The 20,311-nt window shown below is 46.2% G+C and overlaps 1 protein-coding gene across 2 annotated transcripts; it reads right to left on the bottom strand.

Annotated features, from left to right (window-relative positions):
- Positions 1-166: 166 nt before the first annotated feature.
- On the bottom strand, positions 167-19,827 carry LOC112313470 (zinc finger protein 264). 2 transcript variants are annotated; one of them, XM_024570024.4, is made up of 4 exons: positions 19,505-19,827; positions 17,940-18,066; positions 9,528-9,623; positions 167-4,961 (listed from the first exon to the last, which is right to left on the bottom strand). In XM_024570024.4, exons 1-4 carry the CDS (start codon positions 19,532-19,534, stop codon positions 3,331-3,333), a joined length of 1,884 nt encoding a protein of 627 aa, XP_024425792.2. In that variant the 5' UTR covers positions 19,535-19,827; the 3' UTR covers positions 167-3,330. The 2 variants fall into 2 exon arrangements, with proteins under 2 accessions (XP_024425792.2, XP_053771968.1); XM_053915993.2 differs by having other exon boundaries at positions 19,511-19,827.
- Between the last annotated feature and the right edge of the window lie 484 nt (positions 19,828-20,311).

Raw genomic sequence — 20,311 nt, 5'->3', positions numbered from 1 at the left:
GGGCTTGTGAAGCAAAGAGTCACCAGTTTGATTCCCAGTCAGGGCACATGCCTGGGTTGCAGGCCAGGTCCCCAGTAGGGGGCATGCAAGAGGCAACCACATATTGTTTCTCTCCCTTTCTCCTTCCCTTCCCCTCTCTCTAAAAATAAAATCTTAAAAAAAAAATATATATATATACCATGCAAGCATTTATCAAAATATACAGACCTGTCTATATTAATAACAGATAAAGCATGCTTCAAAGGCAAGGAAACGAACAGAAGTAAAATGAATTATTACATAATGGTAAGAGGGTCATCACACCAAGATGACATAGTGATCTTGAATGTGTATGTACTGAACAACAGAACTTTGAAATACATGAAGTTAAAACTGATAGAACTTAAAGGAGGAAAGACAATTCCACAATTATACTGCAGGACTTCAATACCCCTCTTTCAGTGACTGACAGAAATACTAGACCCCCACCCCCCAAAAAAAACAATCAGCAAGGATATTGAAAATCTGAATGATACTTCCAACAGGATTGGGCAGGCATTTATGGAAACCCCATCCAATGTCTGCCGAACAAATATTCTTTTCAAGCACCATACAGAACATTCAAGAAGGCAAGCCATATCCTGGGTCATAAAAAACAAACAAACAAAAAAACCCTGAACTAATTTAAACAGTGAGGCCAAATGGGAAACAAACTAGAAATCAGAAGCAAAAACATAGCATGAAATTCCCCCGACACTGGGAAATAAAACATTGTACTTCTAAATAATCCATGGATCACAGAGAAGTCTCTAGTAAAGGAATCAAGAAATATTTAGAACTGAGTAAGTTGTAATAAACGTATGAAACCTTATGGAACAAAGCTAGAACAGTGCTTTGAAGGAAATTTCTAGTACAGGTAACTCCTGAACAATGCCTGTTTGGAATGTATGGGTCCGCTCGCATGTAGTATCTACCTTGTTCAAGAGCCAACTGTACAGATTTTCGATCTGCAATTGGGAATTGGTGTATGTGGAGGGCTAAGTTATATGCTGATTTTCAACTGTGTAGGGGGAAGAGGGGAGAGTTGATGCCCTTGAGCCCCACATTGTTCAAGGAACACAATACTTAATGCTTACATTAGGAAAGAAAAACGTTTCAAATCAATAATCTCAACACCCACCTCAAAAAATACTAATAGCAAAATACAACTAAAGCAAAATAAAGAATATAATAAAGATCATAAAACTAGTGAAATTAAAAACAGAATAATAGGGAAAAACCAATGCTATAAAGTTCTCATTCTTCACATGACCAATAAAATTGATAAATGTCTAAGATGACACATTTCCAAAATGAGGAATAAAGTGAGATGTAAGTACAGATCCTCCGGCCATTAAAGAGATAATAAAAGATTACTTCAGCCCTGATCAGCGTGGCTGAGTGGGTTGGGCACTGTCCTGCAAAGTGAAAGGCCACTGGTTTGATTCCCTGTCAGGGCACATGCCTCAGTTGTGGGACAGGTCCCTGGTTGGGGATGTATAAGAGGTAACTGACAGATGTGACTCTCGTACATCTGTTTGTTTTCCTTTCTTTCTTCCTCCCCTCTCTCTGAAAATAAGTAAATCTTAAAAAAAAAAAAATTACTTCAAATAGGGCTACAAACAAAATAGAAAATTTAGATGAAATGTAACAATTTGTTGGAAGGACAAACTATCCAATATCCAGTGTGAAATATATATTCCCAATACTTCCATACTTACCAAAACCAGACAATAAGTTAAAAAAAAATAATAAAACTACTATCATTAGTCAAGAAATTAGAAGAAAACTTCAACAAAATACAATCAAATGGAATGCTTTAATATGGTATATTAATGTGCTATAAAAAAAGAATTATACTCCACAACCAAGTGAGATTTATTGCAAGAATGCAAGGCTGGTTCAATATTCAAAATTCATTGCAATACTGTAATATCAATAGGGTAGAGAAAACAATCAGATCATCAATCAACTGATGAAGATAAAGCATTTGATAGAATCCAATACTTATTCATAATAACAAAACAATCTCAGTAAATTAAGAATAGAGGGAACCTTTCTAGACCCGGTAAGAAAACTAACAACTTGCAACTATTATCATACTTAATGATGAATAACTGAATGTTCCCCCCTAGTACCAGGAACCAGTGAAGAATGTCCCTTCTTACTATACTACTATTCAACTTCACACTGGAAGGCCTAGCTAGTGCAATAAGACAAGAAAAGGAAAAAATAGGTATATAAATTGGAAAGGAAGAAATAAAACTGTATTTGCTGCTGACATTTCTAGGTAGAATATCCCAAAGGTTCTATCCAAAGAACTGGCTAATAATGAGTGAGTTCAGCAAGGTTGCAGGATACCAAAACACCCCAAAAACAATTACACTTCTGTGTACTACCAAAGAGGATGTGGAAAATAAAAATTTAAAATCAATGCCACTATCACTCAAAAACAAAAGCCTAAATATCCTAACAAAAATTTTCAGAACTTAGATATTGAAAATTATAAAATGCTAACAAAAAAGTCGAGGATGACTTAAATAAATGTAGTCATATCATGTACTTGTTCATGATGCCAATTCTCAAACTGACCTACAGTGTAAATAAATTTCTATAAAATGAGAGTAAGAATTTTTTTGTAAGAATAGATGATCTTAAGATTTATATGAAAAGTTAAAGGAATTAGGAAAGCTAAGTCAATTTTAAATAAGAGAGGAATCACTTTACTCAATGTTAAGATTTCCACTCTAGCTACAGAAATAAAAAAATAAATTGGGATTAAGAAAGTTTTAGGTTTTAAAACTACAAAGAGAAATGGTTTTTTTTTAAAAGTCAAAGCCTTAATAGTCTTAACTGGTAACAATAAAATATGCCCATTTATACATGTATCCTTATCATCTTAAATACCCACCCTCAACTGTTTAACTCTCTTAACATTGGATAGCTATGAATGTATACAAAATACATAAAGGATCAAGGCCCTCTGCCCCTAAAACAACATTATTCTTGCCCCAAGTAAACTAGGTAATCCATGACAAAGTGCTACAGGCTTAACAGAGAAGTCTCATTGCATTTTCTTTTCTAAGTCTCTTATTTCTTAAAAAATAAAATAAAGTAAAATAAAATAAAAATTCCTGAGATACACCACACTGCAAACTAAGTAAAAAACTGGAGGGGGAGGTTTTCCTTGGTGCACAGTAAGGCTGATCATCCCTTATAGGTGAATTCTCAGATGCAGAATAAGGCTCTAGGCTGTGTCAGTTTCTAAAATGCGTCTTCCTGTGGCAAGTGATGATGAACAACAAGGTTTTCTCACAGCGAAGATTCTTGTGGGGTTTCTCTTTGGTATGTACTATCAGATACTGTGGTAGATGTTTTCTCTGGCAAAAGATTTCTCTCAGTGTTTACATTCAAAAAATCTTTCCCTAACAGGAGTTCTCGGAGAGAGAGTGAAGTCTGCCCGCTTGTGAAGGGTCTTCCCACTTCTGTTACACTGACAGGGTTTCTGCCAGAATGCATCCTTTGATGCTGACTAAGGGATGAGCTACGACTAAAGGCCTTTCCACATTCACTGCACTTGTAGGGCTTCTCTCCAGTGTGGATGATGGCATGTCGAATGAGGTTAGTACTCCAGCAGAAGGATTTCCCACACTCCATGCACTCATAGGGCTTCTCTCCACTGTGAATCCGCTGGTGCCGCGTGAGGCCTGACCTGCGGTTAAAGGCCTTTCCACACTCACTGCACTCATAGGGCTTCTCTCCAGTGTGGATGCTGAAGTGTCGTATAAGGTCTTTCCTGGTGCTGAAGGCTTTCCCACATTCTTTACACTCAAAAGGTTTCTCTCCAGAGTGGGCCCTCTTATGCAAGATAAAAGTGGAGCAGTGGGTGAAGGCCCTACCACATTCCATGCACACAAAGGGCTTCTCTCCAGTGTGGATCCGCTGGTGCCTCTTGAGGTATGACCTGTGGTTGAAGGCCTTCCCACATTCCAGGCACTCAAAGGGCTTCTCCCCAGTATGGATGACATAGTGGTGAATGAGGGCTGCACTCTCACAGAAAGCCTTCCCACACTCACTGCACTCATAGGGCTTCTCCCCTGTGTGAGTCTGCTGGTGCCACATGAGGTATGACCTGTGTTTGAAGACCTTGCCACACTCGAAGCACTCATAGGGATTCTCACCACTGTGGATAATGTGATGCCGAAGAAATCCTGGCCTGTGTCGAAATACTTGCCCACATTCTTTGCAGACAAAGGATTTTTCTCCAGTGTGCCTCCTCTTATGCAACACAAAATTGGAGCGATGGGTGAAGGCCTTTCCACATTCAGTGCACTTATAGGGCTTCTCTCCACTGTGAATCCGCTGGTGCTGGGTAAGGTACGACTTCCGGTTGAAGGCCTTCCCACATTCCAGGCACTCATAGGGCCTCTCCCCTGTATGGATCATGTGGTGCTGAAGGAGGTGTGTGCTCTTAATGAATGTTTTCCCACACTCTGTGCATTCGTAGGGCTTCACTCCAGAGTGAATCTTTTCATGTCCAGCAAGAAGGTGTTTCTTGTTAAACACTTTCCCACATTCACCGCATTTAAAGATATTTTCCTCTTCCTGAACCATGGGATGTTTATCAAATTCATGTGAGTCATGGTCAAGGAGAGCAGCTCCCGAAGGAACTGGCTCCCGCGCATTCCCCGAATGCACACCGCTAGCTGCCCCTAAGCCTCCATGTTCAGGGCTCCCTGGGAGCTTCTCCATTGGGAGGCCTATCCCTGCTCTCAAGTATTCTTCCTGCATAGACAGTTCTGATGGTCCATCCCAATCGTTGGTCTGGCCTACTTGGGAGTCCCCTGCAACTTTTTGTGTTACTTGTTCCTGGGGTGAGAATCTCTCAGGCAGGGCAGGCTCACAGGTGGTAGGTTCTGTGGTCCTGAGTTTTATTTTGTCACCTGAAAGAAATCCAATACACAAAAAGTCGTGTTAGTAATGCCAACATAGAAGAAACAATCAGCATTACACTGTATACTGTGTTTTGCTACCTCTGAATCCCAAGATTGCAATCTCTTTCTGTCCTGGTTCCCGGACTGTTGACACCCAGGGGAGTGGCTGGGTGACAAGGCAGAATATCTAGAGTGGACACAGTGCCACAATTCCAGACTGGGCATGGCTGTCCACAATAATGACTCTGTGTGTTCTGAGTTTCCTCTGAGCAAGTGCATCCCACATTACTACATGAAAACTTGGGAAGGATATCTAATGCAGCCCAGATGGAAGACGGGAAGTGTATAATGCAAAGTTAATTCCCCCAAAGAGAAGTATAATCTTTTTCCCAATTCCAAGGAAGTAACCTCTAAATTCTGGGTATTTCCAGAATGACAGACATGTCTGGGTTCTTCAGGGAGGGCCCCAGGAAACACACCTGATGGTTTATGACAACAGATAACTCACTGTGGGCCCCTACATAGTTTATGGTAAGGAGATGACTCTGAGTAAGGTCTGGCCATATCGGAAAGACCAACCATGGAATTAGAAAGGTGGGGCTTTGAGCCACAGGTATTAGTGGAGCCTCTGGAAAGGAGGCCTAGAGACTGAGTTCCACTAGCAAAGATTCAGTGAAATGAAGTCTCAAGGAAAATCTGGACACTGAGGCTTCAGGGAGCTTCCTGGGTGTGTGATGCCGCATGCTCATACTTCTACATGTCAATGCCAGGGGGAGATAAGTCACTGAGGATACAGAACCTTCATGTTTGGAACACTTCTAGCCCTACGTTCCACATCTCTTCTAATTCGGATCTTCTGTCCGTAATAAATATGATAGTGAGTATAGGGGGTTTTAGGGAGTTTTCTGAATTTTTCTAGCAAATCATTGAACCCGAGGATGGTTTTGGGAAATCCCTGAACTTGAAGCTAGTGTCAGAAGGCCTGGGCAGTCTTGGATTCTTTTACCTTCACCTTTAGTTTGGCTAACACTGTGTAGGAAAAATCAGGGCTTTCCAATGAGAGGTGCCCATGATGTGAGTTGCACTGGCACCATAAGAGCTACCACAAAGAGAAAGGGGGAAGGGCACAGCAGCCACAGGAGACAGAAGGTACAAGGGCACTGCACAGAGTGAGAGGACAGTGCAGAGGAGAATCTCGGATGGACAGATGGGGACAGTGAGGACTGCCAGGACAGGGCTCATAAGGTAAGTAGGACTGGGGTGAACATATTGAGTCTGGTACACCTAAGGAATGGTTTGGTGAAGACTGGCAAAATACGCTCAATCTACATGGAGAAAATGGTAACATTAGAGGTGAGGACAGCCCTGGTCTGGTACCTCAGCTGGTTAGAACTTCATCCTGAAATGCTGAGGTTGTGGGTTTGATCCCTAGCCATAGCACATACAAGAATCAAACTTGTAAGTACATAAATGAGTGGAACAACAAATTGATGTCTCTTTCTTTCCCTCTCTCCTTCTCTAAAATCAATTAATCTATCAAGACGAGGTTTATCTGTGAAGGATTTAATAATACAAAGCCAACAATTCTACCCAAGTGAATATATAAATTCAATACCATTCCCTGTAAAGTGCCAACTGGTTACCATGGAACGTGACAGTCTGACTGTAGACCTGCATGAACAACCAGAGGGGAGAAAAAGGAGTATAACGAGAAGGACCTTACCAGATAACACCAGATTTTAAGGCCTGGTAGTACTGGCACAGAGAACAGACATATAGGCACTGGAAGAAGAACGGAGAGCTCAGGAAATACACTCACACATACAGAGAGCTGGCAGACATTAGGAGGCAAAGTAGCTTGGTGGTGAAGCACAGAATATAGAATGAATGGGGCTGCAAAAACTGGTGATGTGAGGAATGACCTGTCTCATACTGTACTCAAATGCTGCCTCAGATCAAAGAGTTAAATGTCAAACGCCAAATTTTAAAACTTAAACAAGAATATCCTCTGATGTTGGGGGTAAAGCAAGATTTTTATGCAAGACAAAAAAATCATTAATCATGTAAAGAATGTCATTATATTAGACTACACTAAAATAAAGATCCTCTATTCAACAAAGTAACTTTAAAGACAGTGAAAAGACAAAACTAAAAAACAGAAAACTTTATCTGTAGCATCTATAACTGATAATAGTATCTGAATATACAAAGAATCCCTACAAATCAAAAAGCAAACAAGTTAATAGAAAAACATGCATTTGTCATGAAAATGACATTTTAAAGATGAAAACACAAGTTGGCCAACAATCATATGATCAAATGCTAAAGAAAATGAGACACAATTTGTGTCCACTTGATAAGCAAAAATTGAGGTGCTTCAGAATAGCAAATACAGGACAGCACATGACCAAGGGAATAAATAGCACTGTCTCTTGGGAGAAGTGTAGACTGATCTAGGCTTTTTTAGAAAACAATGGTCATTATTGTGGAAGCTTGAAGTCTGCATAGCCTATCATCTAACCACCCCAAACCAAGAAAAGCAAAAACTCCGCTAACCAGGGCAGGATGCCTAGTCCACATGACTGTTCCTGGCAGCACTAACTGTGAGTGAAAAGATATAAAGAAATGAAATGCCCCAGAGAGTGGATGAATAAAATGTGAAACAGGAGCAATTTTAATTTATTTTCGTCAACTGTGAGGACCTTGAGTATATTTTTATGTTGAACAGAGAAAGGATGAAGTTACACAAAAAAAGCATGTAAGTGAAGAATACAAGCGAAGGGAGAATTTCCTTGTAAAGCTGTGATGCAGACCCTAGTTCAGGCACCAGCTATGGTAGGGGAAGACCTCTTCCACCAGTGAAAGGAGATGCCACAGACAGAAGAGTCCACGAGAGTCCGCGAGAGTCTGCATGTGTGTGGAGGGGTGAGGAGCAAGTGATGGAAGGAGGTGGACCTGACCTTCCACAGAAAACCTTGCTGACTTGTTAGTGGCCCTTGGCTGAGACAGCTGTGGCTGGGGAAGGGATCACTGTCTGGGACAACATGGGGGCAGCTCATGTAGGACACAGAGCTGACCCGAGGGACAAGCTAACTAATGTACAGAGCAGTTAGGACATGGTTAGCATCCTCCCCGACCTGGGGAGGGGGGGAAAGATTCAGAGAGCTTGAACTGTGTGTGTGGAGACAGGTCAGATAGATGCTGGAGCGACGGATTTAGAAGATGGCAGTGATGGAAAAGGAAAATGACTGGGGATGGCTGGGTGCAGGGACTGACGGCGGTGGGGTGGTGAGTCCTTCTCTGAGGTTGCATCCAGTCTAAGTCACTTTAATGACAGGCCCATTTGCTGACAATGGGGCAGTGGGAGGAGTGAGTAACATCATGGGGTCCTTGCCAGGCATGCTGACTTTTGGGACCTTTGAGACTTTCAAGTGGAGACATGGGACTGAGGAGAGGGCAAAAGGCTGGGAAGAAACTCTGAGGGGCTGTGGACACTGACAGGCTGGCTGAGCAGCCCAAGGGACCAAGAGACAGAAACGACTGCAGCACACCCATCTCCACACGGGATGTCCCAGTGTCCTCCACAGCTCACGTGTGGGGCAGAGATCAATGTCACCTTGTGGCTTCACTACACAGGAGGCATAGGAACAAGGGAGTGCCTGTGTTTCTGATGGACACTTAGGAATGAATGGATGGAGAAGGTGGGACGATGGCAGGCAGAGCACAACTGGAGAGAGCAACCACACAGGAAGAATGGCCCTTTTCCTCAGAGTTCAGCGGGAAATGTGAGACTCATTGCTCATTATGATAAAACACAAGTAACGCCCACAGCTTGCCTTTCACAAGCCATTCACGATGGCTCAGATATTGTGCTAAGCAGTTTTATGCATTAAAGCAGTACGTCATCACATCCCTAGACAACCTGATGACAAAGACCCCATTACTACTATCATCTTCCAGCAACAGGCCAGGTGTAGCAGGCTACACTCATCAAACCCGCTGCTCTCAAATGGCTTTGGCACACTTTCCAGCCCCACACACCCAGGGGTGCCCATCAGTGGGGTGTGAGGGGCACTTGTGTGTGTGGGAGCGGGCGTGACACCCTCCCTTCCTCTCTCCATTCTCCTCTGCCAGCTGCAGGGTATCAGGACAACCTGAAAGCCAGAGGCTGATGACAGAACAGACACGGGTCCCTGAGTAACTAACTATGTGGTTCAGAACTCTGGGAGGACCTCCTGGTCCCTGCTGTGATTGAGAAAAAGAGCTTTCATATGCTGAACATTGCGATTCTGGAGTCTGACCTGGAAGCTAGTTTTCACTTATACAAAGACACGAGATTGTGCAACTTCATTATGGCTACAGAGCCGGTGACGGGCAAGCCAGGGGTTGAGCCCACAGATCTTAGCTCATACACCTCTATTTTCCACAAGATCAAAGGGCCCACAGTCAAAGGTTCCATGGCTTCCAAACTGTCAGACAGGCCACAACAAGAGTCTCCCCAGGGACCCATGGCCAGGGTCTCCTGAAGGTCTCCAAGCTTCAGGGTCTTCCATTTGTCCCCATCTTGGCTCCTACCTGGACAAGCGCTTTGGGAGAGGTCTTTCTTCACCATCCACAGCTCCTGCCCGTGCTCCAGCTGGTGGACCAGCTCAGGACTGGGAACAGGACACCCTGTTCATGGAGAAAGAGAGGGCATAAGGATTTTTGTGAAAGGAAATAACATCTCTCACTCTAGTCTGGGCCTTGAGGATGTGGACAAAACCTCAGAATGAAGCTGCTCCCATCCACACAAACAAAAAATGACATGTGACCTGGAATCCTAGGACACAAACACCATCAGCGGGATCCAAACGCTGTAGGCAGTAATGCTGGCTGTGTAGACAGCACTATTCCCTTCAATTCAATCACATGAAATTTCAAGTCTGTTCAGTTGTATTTGTGAGATCCCAGGAAACACCCCCCTCCTTCCAGAAGGTGTTTTCTAATTAAGACCAGTAAGTGGGTCTTGACCACCCACCCGCACCTACATCACAACCCCTGGGATGCCTGGTTCATATGCAACTGAAACCAAATCCCTGCAGCAGAGGACTAGATCTCAGGAGACGTGAAAACCTCCCCAGACGATTCAGGTATCAACAGAGGGTTGAAAAACCCTGGTCTCCACCAGCTTGCAAAGGGCTAATGGGTTGAGGCAGGCAGGTGACCTACATTGGCCACTCTGGGGAGAGAGCTTTATCCCCGGACGGCTGACTGAGGAGACCTGCCACCGTGCTTGTCCTGTGGCATCCTGGGACTTCTGTGAGGTGACTGCCTCAGGACCAAGGAGAAAGCAAAGACAAAGACACTGGGTTAGCATCCACCAAGTCAGGAGCCAGCCCCACCTCTGAGGTTCTTGTTAGGTGAGATAATACAGTAATAAATCCCTTGCAGAGTGAAGACTGAGCTGGTCTGTCCCATGCAGCTGAGCACAGATGCAGGGAAGAAGGCTCACTGACTTGTTTGCAGACAAGTCAGTGAGATGCACCATAACCCACGGAAGGCTCCGGCAGATGCCAAACTACAGCCCAGAATCCATCAGTCACCACCAAGTAAATGTTCACTCGACTCTGCCACATGCCCAGGCTCGGTGATGGGGCAGGGGACAGGTGAACAAGACCTTCCTTTGGCTCTGTTAAGGGTTTTCTCCCTGTGACCGCAGGACCTTTGAACATATTAGCCTTTTACCCAGAAGGCTGTTCTCGGCCCACCTCATTCCTTCCTGCTGTAACACTTCGTGTCTTAGCTCAAGCATCACTTCCTGAATTTTGTTGAACTGTGGCTCCTGGGACCACATGCTTCCTAACATCCATATGGCATAACCATACTCCAAGGACTGTGCCGAGCAATATAAATGCATCATGCCAGTTAAAATGGAAATAACTCTGTGGAATAATATCAGACCAGGTGCGTGCCTTCAGTGATCCCCATCTTTTTGACCTTAAGCAGAGTTTTGAAGGTGTAAGCCTTAGGCCATCTGCAGTTTCCAGCTGCAATGACCCAGGTATGCAAGGACTCTGAGTCCCTAGCTGCCACCGTGTTTGGAAGAGACCAATTGCATTTGTGGTCCACACACCAAGTCTCTGTGCAAGTGACCTGGGGGCAACTGGGATAACTGGGTACCTGCCTCTTGCACAAGAAGGATTGCCTGAGCCAACCACACTCGAGATCAGCTGAGTCACCTCCTCCCATTCTGCAGAAGGCTGACATCCCTGGTGACGAGGACATACAATGGTCCCCAGGAAGGGTGAGAGTGGGTACAGGTATTCACTGGCATCGTGGTATGGGGTGCCCCCTCACAGATGTGCCCCGCACAGAAGCTTAAACTGCTTCATGGGGAAATCTTGTCACTGTTGCCTGTCTTAATGCTGTTGCCATTTGTCCCCCAACCCATTAAGGTATAATAGACCCATTCGTGAAAACTGGTGGTTCAATGTATTATTAAAAAAAGAAAAAAAAGAAAAAAGTAAGGAATATTTTGTTCTTACTCCCCCTCAAGACAACGGAAGGTCTCTCACTTCATTCGCGGTCATCCATCCTAGCTGACGTGTCTGGCATGTGTGAGTGACTACAGCTGTCTGTTGGTGATCTCAGTCAGACCCCAGGTGCCCGGGGTGCCGCCACTGCTGCCTGGGTGGAAGCCTAGCCCCCCTGATACCGAAGATGCCCCAGAAACAGGGGATGCCATTCACAACAGGGGCCACCTGGGGCTGCCAGGAGCTCATCAGGTGAGCATTCAAACAAAAGAAAGAACAATGATCACAATCACAGAGATGACCCCCTCCCCAGCCCCCCAAAAGATTTTATTTAGGAGAAAAAAGGGGGGGGAGATGGACGAAGGGACTACTTGTGCTGCTGACTAGGGTCATCCCAGGAAGAGGCTGCTGCCTGGAGGCCCCAGGCCCTTCCCATCCAGCCATTAAAAAAAAAAAAAAAAAAAAAATCAGGAGACAAACTAAAAACCTGGACTAAAAGTCCAAGAGGGAAAAAGGCGGGTGGGGGCTTTAAACCTTATCTACCAAGCAAATGCCAGGTCTAGCAAACATAAAACTAGTTCTAGACTATTCACTGATTTAAAAATAGTAACAAAAACCAAAACCCTGGATATGGGGGTAGGATGGGGAGGGAGGGATAAAAGATAAATAAAACACAATACATTATGTAACTAAATTAACACTGTCTATAACTTGACCCAACTGGAAACCCAAAATTTATATTGTTTATATAGTTTATATAGCCAATTATATATGATAGTTATGTACAGCATAAGTATTAAAAATTTATATGCTAAAAATGTTATTACAAAAACAAAACAAGGCACTGATTGGCTTTTGAGCCTATGACACAGGTTCTAAATTTAAAATTGACAAACTTCATGAACTTAATACTAGGGCTCAAATCATAGTTATAATTGGGGTACAATTTAAACACTGTACTCTTCAATCTTAAAAAGCAACTAAATAGGAGAACAAGGTACGCCTCACTTTAACTACAGCCCTGCATAAATCTCCCGGTTACAGTGCCACTGCCCCAAACACCCCATATTGAGCACAGACGCTCTGGTACAACACATCAACAAAATGAGAGTTTGGCACTTACACACTGGCTGGAAACGTGAGACCCCATAGGCCCTGCTATAAATAGTTAATATGGTCCAAAAGTTGAACAAGAGCATTTGGGGAGTAAAACTATGTAAAACCAAATAAAGGGAAGATTATGCTCACTGCCCTGTTTGACAGCCCAGCTGTGCCCAGGAAAAACGAAGGGCACCACATGGTGGGTTGCTACAACTGGAATACTGTGGTCCCATCCACCGAGGTTCCCAGTATGGACTGAATTGTGTCCCCCTAAATTTCATGTTAAGCCCTAACCCCCAATGTGATAGTATTTGGAGACAGGGCCTTTGAGGAGGTAGTTAAGGTTAAATGAGGTCACAGGGTGGGGCCCTAACCTGATAGGACTGGTGGCCCTAGGAGAGAGAGAGAGAGGGGGCTTCTTCCAGCCACAGAGGGTAGGCCATGTGAAGACACAGCAGGATGGCAGCCAGCAGGATAGGTCATTAGAGGCAGCTGGTCTGGGACTGTCACCCTCAGAACTGCGTGAACATAAATGTTGGTTGTTTAAGCCACACGGAAACGGCTGCCTGAGCTGACTAATGCAGTCCACAAACGCAATATCTGACACCAGTAAAATTAGTAACATCACCCAATCAGCAACCAGCAATTATTTGCGCTTCTAGATTTGGCTGACAGATCCTGGTCAGCACCTATTTCCACAGCCGCTCAGCCAGTTTTCCTCCACGTCTGAAGGGAACAACCTTCCTTTCCCAGGCTACCCTGGGGCAGCTCAACAGCTCTGCCACTGAGCACAGCCCTGGCAGACCAGACCTCCTTTCTGGAGCACAGGTACGTTACATGGATGACGACCTTGTCCAAGGAAACTAGTTTTAGATAACAGTACTATTAAATGCTATTTTAGGTCTTGTGGCAATATATTCCTTATTTGTAAATTTTACTGCATTTCACAGATAACGAGACTTATAAACCAGCTCCCCTTAAGTGGGGCTCCCTGCAGTAAAGGCTCTAAAATCGGTTCAAAATACTGTCACCTCCATTAGCGGCCTCAGTGCCTCCTTCACTTCAGAGGCACCGACTGGCTCTTCTGCCTCCTGGAGTCTCTGTCACCTTCGAGTGCCCCAGGTGGTCCAAGGGCTTTGATGGGAGAAACCGCCCCCCTTGGCCTCCTGCTATACACGAACGTAACCATGACTACCAACACACCAAGCTTTCCTGAACAGGCTCTCACAGACCCACAGCGGTGAGCCTCCACACCCAGGACCCACGATGCCTCCTGTCACCAGCATGGCACAGCCCCTGAGGCCCCGACACAGACACAGGGTGGAACCCAACCCGGCCTCACCTGCAGGTGGTGTGGCCTCCCCACTGCTTAGTCCCTGCCATTAAAATGAAAGGAGCATCTTTTGTTACTTATAACAAGGTCCATTTCTACCACAGCTAAATTCATGTTCATGTTAATGAGGTGATTTTTGTAAAGTCCCTAAGAACAGGGGACTAGATGCCAGAGTACATCTGGTCCCCTGCCAGAGGATGTCAGCTTCCACAGACAACCCTAACTGAAGTGGTTCAGAGTAGGACCGGTTGGTGAACACACTGAGGTGAGGGGAGGATGAGAAGCCTGCCTCTCTTCCCTGCGGCTGTGTCTGAGCTATATATCCTTCATAATAACCAGGTAACACTAAGTAAGGCACTTCCTGGCTTCCGAGAACTGTTATAGAAAATTATCAAACGTGAGTACGGTCATGGAAACCTCCAATTTATAGCCAGCTGTTCAGGATGAGTGACAATGGACTATGACTGGCATCTGAAGTGGGTGGGCAGGAGTCAGAAAAGATACCTTATGAGACTGAGCCCCTGCCTTTTAAATTCCAGGTACTTAATGTCAGAAGTATTAAGTAGAAAAAGAGATTTCTTCCTTTTTACACACACACACCCCTCCTTTTCTCACACCTCACAACTAACTTCACTGAGATATTAAGACACCCCCTAAAATTTCAGATTAGTTTTCTTGGCTAATGCTATATAAATGGGAAACTTAGCTGTGGGCCTCCTGCAGGGACTTCTTGTACTGTATCTACTTGTTTTCCTCCTTTTCACTCTCAGAATAAAACGTTTCTCTATATTCTTTAGGGCAACTTACACCATACTTTGTAAAAATCTCCACTATCATCACCCCAAAGTTTCCTTAGTATGATGTGAAAACATCAGAGGACCAATTACTTAATCATTCTTTTAAAGAAATTCTCAGTTTTACAGTGTTCTGACATCTTCAGAGTCTTACCCTGTGCTAATGCCTAGCACAACTTACTGGGCAGCACGCCTTTCATATGCAAACAATCCAAAGCCACAACCGTCCCACACCCAGCCAGCATTTCCTCTGCCCTGAGTCAACTAAGACCCAGCTTCCAGGGATGGCCCTGACTGCCCCAAAGCAGGCTGGAAATGGCCCAATCAGCCTGCCCTGACCTGTTGACCTACCCCCGTCTTCCTGTTCCCATAGAAACCCCCATAATTGCTGTGGGCTCTGCTTCCCCACAATCACAGCTTCCTCCAGACCAATAGTGTGCCTCCCACTACGTGGCTCTGGGAGATGCGTTGTATCCCATTCTCTCAAGGGCTGTGATAAATTGTCCTTTGAATAGCATTAACTTCTCTGTGTCACCTGTCACCTCCATAAACTGAAATCCTGCAAGTACAAATTAACACAGTGAAGATGCTGTGGGAATTAAATAAGTGGAACGTGAACAGTGCTCAGGGGACCTGTGCTCTGATGGTTAGTTGCTTTTTTCTTTTCTTTTCTTTTTTAAAAATTATGCCCTGGCCAGGTAACTCAGTGAGAGCGTCATCCTGGTTGCTGGTTTGGTCCTTGGTCAGGGCATGTACAAGAATGAGTCGATGAGTGCATGAATAAGTGGGACAACTAATCACTGTTTCTCTAACTTTTTCCCTTCCTCACTCTCTCTTTTAAAAAATCAATAAATAAATGTTTTAAAAAAGACTTTATTTATTTTTAGAGAGGGGAAGGGAGAAAGAAAGAAAGGGAGAGAAACACTGATTGGCTGCCTTACGCACATCTGAAATTGAGGACCTGGCTTGCAACTCAGGTACGTGCCCTGACTAGCAATCAAACTGGCGACGTTTCAGAACCAGCACTCAACCCACTGAGCCACACCAGCCAAGGCTTAACTGCTTTTCTCAAAAGCAACCTATTTTTTCATTTTCTTAGATTTCTTCAAGAAAGGAATCTTGCATGGCTCTGGCAAATGGGAAACCCAGAGTTACTTCCCTTGATGGCAGGTCACTGTGAAAATTCAGCAACGAAAATCAGAACAATGTTATTAAGTCCCAGTGAGCTCAAGCTGCTCCACAGGGCTGCCAGCCTGAGGCTACTCGGCCTGTGGAAATGGGGAAAGTGAAGAAGGTGTGTTAAGATTCAGCAACAAGCCCAGATTTGCCATCAAAAAATTAGGGGGCAGGGCGGAGAAGACACAAAGGTGCGGCCTCCTTAGGGCACTCTCAGGGCCGGATGTCCATCATCTCAAACAAGTTTGCCAGCCTGGCAGGACTATTTCACTGTAGAAAACGCTCTGCCAGGAGATGGGCAGGTATCTGTCCTGCCCACTAAATGAAGGGGTATCCGCACCCCAAATATAACAATCAGAAACATCTCCAGACAGTGCTGAGTTTGTCTGGGGAGCAGATCCTAGGGTGAAGAGCACTGGTAGAGAAGGGAATAAACAGAATGAGGAGAAAGTGAGTGGGATGGGGGAGACCCTCCACCAGGTCTGGGTCAGGACACAGCACTGAGGAGGCGGGGACTGTGAGAAGGGGGGCTGTATGAGAGGCTGTAGTGCCAACACTCCCAGGCAGACAGACAGCAAGTGCACATCGAGTGTGCCCGGGGAGGACGAGCTGGAGCCCAGCTGGAGCGGAGAGCTTGGGGAAAGCATGTGAAGCAGGGCCAGACAAGAGACCCTTTATTTTAAAATGTTTTGTGGGGGAAGGGGAGAGGTGAGTGGAGATGGAAGAGGGTATAAGGGGGATAAATGGTAATGGGGAAAAAATACAATAAAAAACAACTTTAAGAAAGGAAAGAAAAATAAATTAAAAAAATTTTTCATTAGAAAATGTTTAATCTACCAAGCTTTCCTAATTTTGCTTTATTTATTATTGACAAAACATTCTTCTACTTCTTCCAGTAAAAACAGGTGTGCCTTACCCTAAGCCCTGAATTCTCGGCCCTCCCTTTCCTCGAGCTGAGTGGTCCACGTGATTATCTTCAAGCACAGGACCACCTAAGGTAGTGTTCTCAACCCTGGCACTCTTATTGACATTTGGGTTGGATGATTCTTTGTTGAGGGCGGCTGTCTTGTCCATTATAGGATGTAGCAGTATCTCTGGACTCTGGCCACTGGATGCCAGTACCAACCACAACCCAGCAGTGACAATCAAAACTGGCCACAGACATTGCCAAATGTCTCTTGGGGGACAAAACTGGCAACTGTTTAGAAGCACCAGTTAAGGAAAGTTAAGGTACTGAGACACCTTCATGAAAATACAAGAGCATAAAGAAGGCCCAAGACCAAGACCTGCGTTAAGAACAATACCTGGTGGCAACGAGGGCAAAGGCCTCCTGGGGACCTGTCTGACTCACCCTGTTCTGGGAGAACATCCCATCACTCAGATCCCTCACAACTGCCCTGTAGGAGACACTGGGGCCAACCAGGCTCACTCAATCAGACCCCTCTCTGGAGTACAAAATTAGGAACCTCCAACAGAGGCCAGTCTGTGCTGGGCACTGGGGGTGAGAAGTCCAAGGGAAAACAGGCTCAGTGGCCATTGCTGCCTCAAAGACCCCCCAAGAGCCAGCAGCAAAGAAAGAATGTAAAACAATATAAAGAAGCAAAAAAGTAGGGACAAAGAATCTGGGGGCCACAAGGAGCAGAGACTGAGGTAGCCAATACTGTCACAAACTCCCTAAGCAGAAAAAGCCATTCTGAATAGTGTGACATGAGCAGACCCAGAGAGAAGCCAGGACAAGAGACCCAGGAGCCTGGGCAGAATCCGGTGGTTCCCAGTTCCTGCAGCAGTCCCGCAAGGGCCCTGGTGGGTTCTGCACAACGGGGTTATGTACAACACCACCTTTGGGTCCTGTACACCACCACTTTTCCTTCCATCACTTTCTGGAATCAAAAGGGAAACTCTGTTTCTTGCCCAAGAGACCAGGCAAGAAGAGGTGTTTAGGAAATGACTGAGGCTGTGGGGAGGAGGAAAGAGGGCCCCTGAGACCTTCCTGACCACCGGGTCTGGAGCCAGAGGGTGGAATAAGGAAGTGGCAGGTGACCCCCACATGGCAGAGCTGGGGAGGACTCACCCAGAGACACCAGGAGCCTGCAGATCTCCACCATCACCTCCTGGTACAGAGTCCTCTGGACTGAGTCCAGCTGCCCCCACTCCTCCTGGGTGAAGGTCACAGCCACATCACTGAACGTCACAGATACCTGGTAAGTCAAACAGAGGAAATCGAGTTGGCCTTGGAGCTGCTGGATTGGATCAGCCACCGTCTCTGCGTCATGGTAAAGATGAAGATATCAAGGCCCAGAGCTGCAAGCACCTCCTGAGGGCTGAGCTCTGTGCTGGGCTCAGGGGGAGGTGGACAGTGCTTTGGACATAATACAACAGTGTAGGAGAAAAGCCTCTGCAGGAGCCATTGTTAACTGAGACAAGCTAATGAAAATGACATGTAGATTGTGAGATGCAGACAACAAGGGCTGGAGGGAATCAGAAGAATGAGGTATGATGATAATAACATCAGTAACGGTAATAACAAATGTGCCTGAGCCTCACTGATTCTGCAACTGCCTGCCCCATGCTGAGAGCTCCACTTCCTGGTTAAAGGGACTGAAACTCCCCAGTTCTGTCTCCTGTGGTTTGTAGCCAAACTTTTTAAAATTTATTGATTTTACAGAGAAGGGGGGCGAGAGAGAGAGAAACATTGTCTGTTGTTCCACTTATTTATGCATTCACTGGTTGATTCTTGTATGTGCCCTGACCCAGGATTGAACCTGCAACCTTGGAGTACTGGGACCATGGTCTAACCAATTGAGCCACCTGGCCACGGTCATTTACACCAACTTTTGCTGTGAAATCTGTTTCTGTCACCCCTAAAAATATATCTGTGAGCATGGACAGAGAAGCAGAGCTTCACCACAGACTTCACAGGAGAAACACCTGAAGGGGCAGCACCTACCTGGGTAAGTCCAGACCTGGGCCAGCTCCCCACGCCCCATGGGTCTCCCGTCTCCCAGAGAGATTCCACAAAAAATCATTTGCTTCTTTCTCTTCCTGAATCCTGAATGAACTTATCCCTGAGGCCAGGACATTTCAGGACCAGGGAGCACAAACAGCGACCATAGGAAGAGCCTTGCCAATGTCTGACCTGGCTGAAGATAGGTGACCCCCTGCACACAGGCTGCGACTGTGACAAGAGGAGCCTTGGACTGATCAGTGACTGTCACGGCTGAGGATGGTTGACACCCTGCACTGTCTCCCTCCCAAACCTGTCTCAGCAGCTGAGGGAACCAGGGCCACCCCCCAACCAGGCCCTCCTTAAACAACCCATACACCTGGCCTTTGTCCGTGCACTTCCGCCTGGAAACCCCCACGTCTTCTCCTGCTCCTTTGTCCAAGATCACCTGTTGGAGAACAGGTAACCCAGGGCAGACCCCTGCAGGATGCAGTGAGGGTTGGGATTGACGATGGGATCCCTAGACAAGGCATCACCCATTCTTAAAGCAACTCAGTGATTCAACGGTGTCAGAGGCCCAACACTGTGTAGGACTGAGACAAATTAAGTGACAACCCAGGTCCACGGGCTATGTCAAAGCCGGCGGGTGTCCCTGCTCCCAACCCTGCAGCTCCGAAATCACCGTCAATCACCTGCACCTGGCGGGTCGGGGACGCCGCCATCGTGCGACCCCGGGTGACCTCGGCTGACCGTCGCACTCCGGACCGCAGTGTCCTCCGAGGACAGGGCAAGGCCCTCGGCGACGGCGGGGATGAAGGGCGAGCGCACAGGCCCCGGGGAGGCCGCAGTCTGACGGGCGGCCAGCGGAGTCACGGTCCGGACACACTCTCGGAGGTAAGGCCGACCCGCCTCCCCTGCTCGGGAAGAGGAGCAGACGAAAGGCCTGATGACAGCGGCCAGCCTCGAGCTCTGCTAGCCAGGGCCGCCTGGGACGGAACCGCAGAGGCAAATGGCGTCGGCTGCGGAAATCCCGGAAGTCCCGCCCACGTACACGGGCCGCCGGAAAAGCCCGGATCCCGGAGTGTCTTTGACCTATTCCCTCCTCAGTCGCACGAAGCACAGCCTTCTGGGTAACGTAGTTCTCCACAACACTATATCCAAAGCCGCGAGGGGCGTGTAAACCAGGAAGTCGTTCTTCGCGTAAAAACCGCACGAGCTAACGAAATTGAGGGGAAATCGAGGCCCTGGAGGCAGAGAAGTTCGCCCACTTCAGGGCAAGTGTAAAGGCGCGAGGTTGGGGCCCGAGCCCGCCTGGTGACTTACCCACTCGTGTTACCCCCTTCCCAGATTTTTTTAAGAACAAAAAGTAGTTCAAAAATCCTCCAGACGACGGCGCCGGAATTCCCGCCCCCATACGTCGTTCACTCACGTACTGTGCTCTCCTGGGACTTGTTTGGATCAGAACTTCCTTCATGTGGTGCATGAACTTAGGGGCCATG

This window comes from Desmodus rotundus, chromosome 12 (assembly GCF_022682495.2).
Source record: "Desmodus rotundus isolate HL8 chromosome 12, HLdesRot8A.1, whole genome shotgun sequence".
NCBI classification, from domain to species: Eukaryota; Metazoa; Chordata; class Mammalia; order Chiroptera; family Phyllostomidae; genus Desmodus; species Desmodus rotundus.
Note: the sequence above shows the minus strand (reverse complement) of the source record. Positions and strands in the feature narration are given on the sequence as shown.

Coding starts and splice junctions, on each gene's coding strand:
- LOC112313470 (XM_024570024.4), bottom strand. CDS start 19,534: ATGGCGGCGTCCCCGACCCGCCAGGTGCAG. Junction 18,067..19,504: donor CCCCGACCCGCCAGGTGCAG/GTGATTGACGGT, acceptor TTGACTTACCAG/GTATCTGTGACGTTCAGTGA. Junction 4,962..9,527: donor CTCCCAAAGCGCTTGTCCAG/GTAGGAGCCAAG, acceptor GATTTCTTTCAG/GTGACAAAATAAAACTCAGG.